The 2,841-nt window shown below is 51.3% G+C and overlaps 1 protein-coding gene across 1 annotated transcript in view; it reads left to right on the forward strand.

The window, feature by feature from the left end:
• The first annotated feature begins 2,327 nt into the window (after nucleotides 1-2,327).
• Nucleotides 2,328-2,841, forward strand: part of ZNF696 (zinc finger protein 696) — an 8,692-nt gene continuing 8,178 nt past the window's right edge. Inside the window, exon 1 of the mRNA XM_032257360.1 lies at nucleotides 2,328-2,404. Coding sequence (XP_032113251.1) covers nucleotides 2,328-2,404 — 77 coding nt within the window. The remainder of the gene's footprint in view (nucleotides 2,405-2,841) is intronic.

The raw sequence follows: 2,841 nt of genomic DNA on the forward strand, positions 1-2,841 counted from the left end.
CGCCACCTATGAGCAGAGACAGGGGAGGCCCCGAACGTCCAGGAGCATCTGTATTTATTGTGTACAAAACACGGGGAAGGGTAGTGAGTGAGGTCATCTTAAGGACAGTGATAGGGTCAAGACAATCACGTGCGCAGTAAACAAGGGGTCCACCGCCACTAGGTCACCGAGGCTAGGAGGCGGGTGGTGCGCAGTGGAGAGCGCAGTGTGCAGTATCTCCATCTAGGGCAGGCTACTTCCAAGGAATTCTGTAGGAGGATGATCCGAGTCAGCGCAGTAGCGGAGCTGACCCGGTCTACCACCACCTGCTGGCAGCTTCCGATGATTTCTACAGGAGGATCCGAGTCAGCACCCAGCTAGAGAGCTGACAAGTTAACAGTCACCAAGGTGTGATTGTACCGGAGGGGTTTTAAGCCCTCAGAGGCTCGCGGGATTGCCAGTCTGAGGGCAGCCTTCCACAAGAACTGGATGCAAGGTACTACAACTCCTTTTTCAGGAGGAGAGGCTCTTGCTCCAAGCCTGCCGTAATACAGCGGGTATCTTTACAATACTGAACGCTGCTGCCTGGGCCATATATTCTTGTCCTGTTTTCCCTTAAATCATACTCTGCACTGCGGGTAACCCCCGACATGGGCACCGAGGAAGAAGAGCTGTGCAAACCCCAGGCACAATTAGTGCCTGAAGAATATCTTAGTTCATAGTGTTATTACTCAGCTATTTCCTTTATGTAATCCTTTATATATAATCATATATTAGTTTATAGAATTAGTGCCTGAAGTGTAACTTACTGCTTCCATATATCCAGCTTATATAATCATACTTAGTTCCATATAATCTTTCTATTTAATCATATAGGTATTGTAGTCAGAGCTGTACTGACACATTTAGTGCTGATTTATACAATCCTTCCATATAACCATATAGTAGTTTGTAGTAGGAGGAATGCCTAGACCAGTCACAGAACAGAAGAAGTACATGGGAAAACAGCCAGACCAGGACGAGAACCAAAGACCCATGCGGTGGCGTCCCTGCCTGAAAGGGCACACGCTGTATGGCAGGCTTGGAGCAGGAGCCTCTCCTCCTGATAAAGGAGCTGTAGCACCTTGCATCCAGTTCCTGTGGAAAGCCGGCCTCAGGCCTGAGATTCTGGAAATAACCAAGGGAGAGGAACCCCTCTGGTGTGACCAGTCACAGTGGCTGTACACCCTGTCAGCCTTTTCTCGCTTCTGTGCTAGCTCAGATCATCTTCCCATAAAATATCTTAGAGAAGAGCACACGTCTGTCAGCTCCCACTGCATTGGCTTACAGTATCCTTCTATTAGAAATCCTTTGAAGTCTCCAGCCCCCAGATAAGAATTGTTGTACATGACACCTGTTGCACACAGCCCACCTCCTTGCCTCGGTGACCTAATGGGGGTGGACCCCTCCTTTGTACATGACCCTCTACTACTGTGCCCGGCAGGGCCCCCTACTGTGTACGGCCCACTCTCTGCCCGGGTGACATAATGGGGTGGCCCCCTCGCCTGCTACTCACGTTGATTATGTGTGCCCTATCTTTAAGCCTATAGATGACCTCACTCACGACTCTGTCCCACCCTGCCTTGTACTTAATAATTACAGACGCTTCTGGATGTTTGGGGCCTCACCAGTCTCCACTCCTTGGTGGCATGGTCCCCTGAGTCCAGCTGCTCTTCTCCAGTTCTTCAGTGTCCTGTCTCTTTCTCGGATCCTGCACCTCAGCATGGCATCAGGGACACCCCATGACCCTGTGGGGCCAACAGCCCTACACTGCACTGTGTCTGCTCTAGACATTCCTCTGACTATAAGCAAGATATGCTTATATATGTAGACCTGTTTATCCCTTAATTCATGCTCTGTACCCTGTCTGCTCTAGACATTCCTCCGACTATGAACTAGGATATAATTATATGTATATATATATAGGGAAATAACCCAGTAGTAGGATATTCTTCAGGCACTAATTGTTCAGACTATAAAGTAATACATGATATTATATATAAAGGATTATATAAAGGAAATACCTGAGTAATAACACTATAAACTAAGATATTCTTCAGGCACTAATTGTGCTGGGGATCTGCTTAGTGCTCCTTCCTCGGTGCCCACATGGGAGGTTACCCACAGCAAGCTCCACCGCACATGGCTAATTTTTTTGGTGGAGATGGAGTTTTACTATTTTGGCCAATCTGGTCTCAAACTCCTGACCTCAAGTGATCCTCCCAGAGTGCCGGGATTACAGGCGTGAGCCACCTTGCCGGCCTAGATTTGGCTACTTTTGGATCAATAAATCCAGAGTGTTCTAGACTATGAACTTGCCCTTGATCATGGACATTCGCCACTTGCGGCTGCCGAGTGGAAGTGGCTCTGTGTCTCACCTCACACTGTGAGGACCCGTTCCCAAACAGAATTCCACATTGGCTTTCCAGGGTGCGGGCTGTTCCCGGGATCTGAACTATCCGCGGGCTCCAGAGTTGCTTGAGTCCACTCCCCAACCCCCATGTCCCTGCCTGAGTCTGGCCTTGGGTTTTTGATGGTTTCTCGGGGCCCTCGTGTGGGGCCTCCCCCTGTGGAAGAGCAGGAGGGTAGCGGTGGGGGGGTGACTCTGGAGGAGGCAGAGCCCCGGGTGTCCGTGGGAAGCTCCAAGGCCCGGCCACGGGACGGCTACCCTGGGCTGTGGCGCAGTTCAGGATCTCCTTTGAGGCACCTGCAGGAGGCAGGGAATAGGTCCCAGGACCCGGACTGCCAGGGGCTGCCAGCGAGGGGCGGGACAGGGGGGCGGGGCTGGAGGGGAGGAGCGGTCTGGCGGGCGGAGGTGGGGCC

This window comes from Sapajus apella, unplaced genomic scaffold, assembly GCF_009761245.1.
Source record: "Sapajus apella isolate SASKATOON/1434 unplaced genomic scaffold, GSC_monkey_1.0 scaffold3, whole genome shotgun sequence".
Taxonomy (NCBI): domain Eukaryota; kingdom Metazoa; phylum Chordata; class Mammalia; order Primates; family Cebidae; genus Sapajus; species Sapajus apella.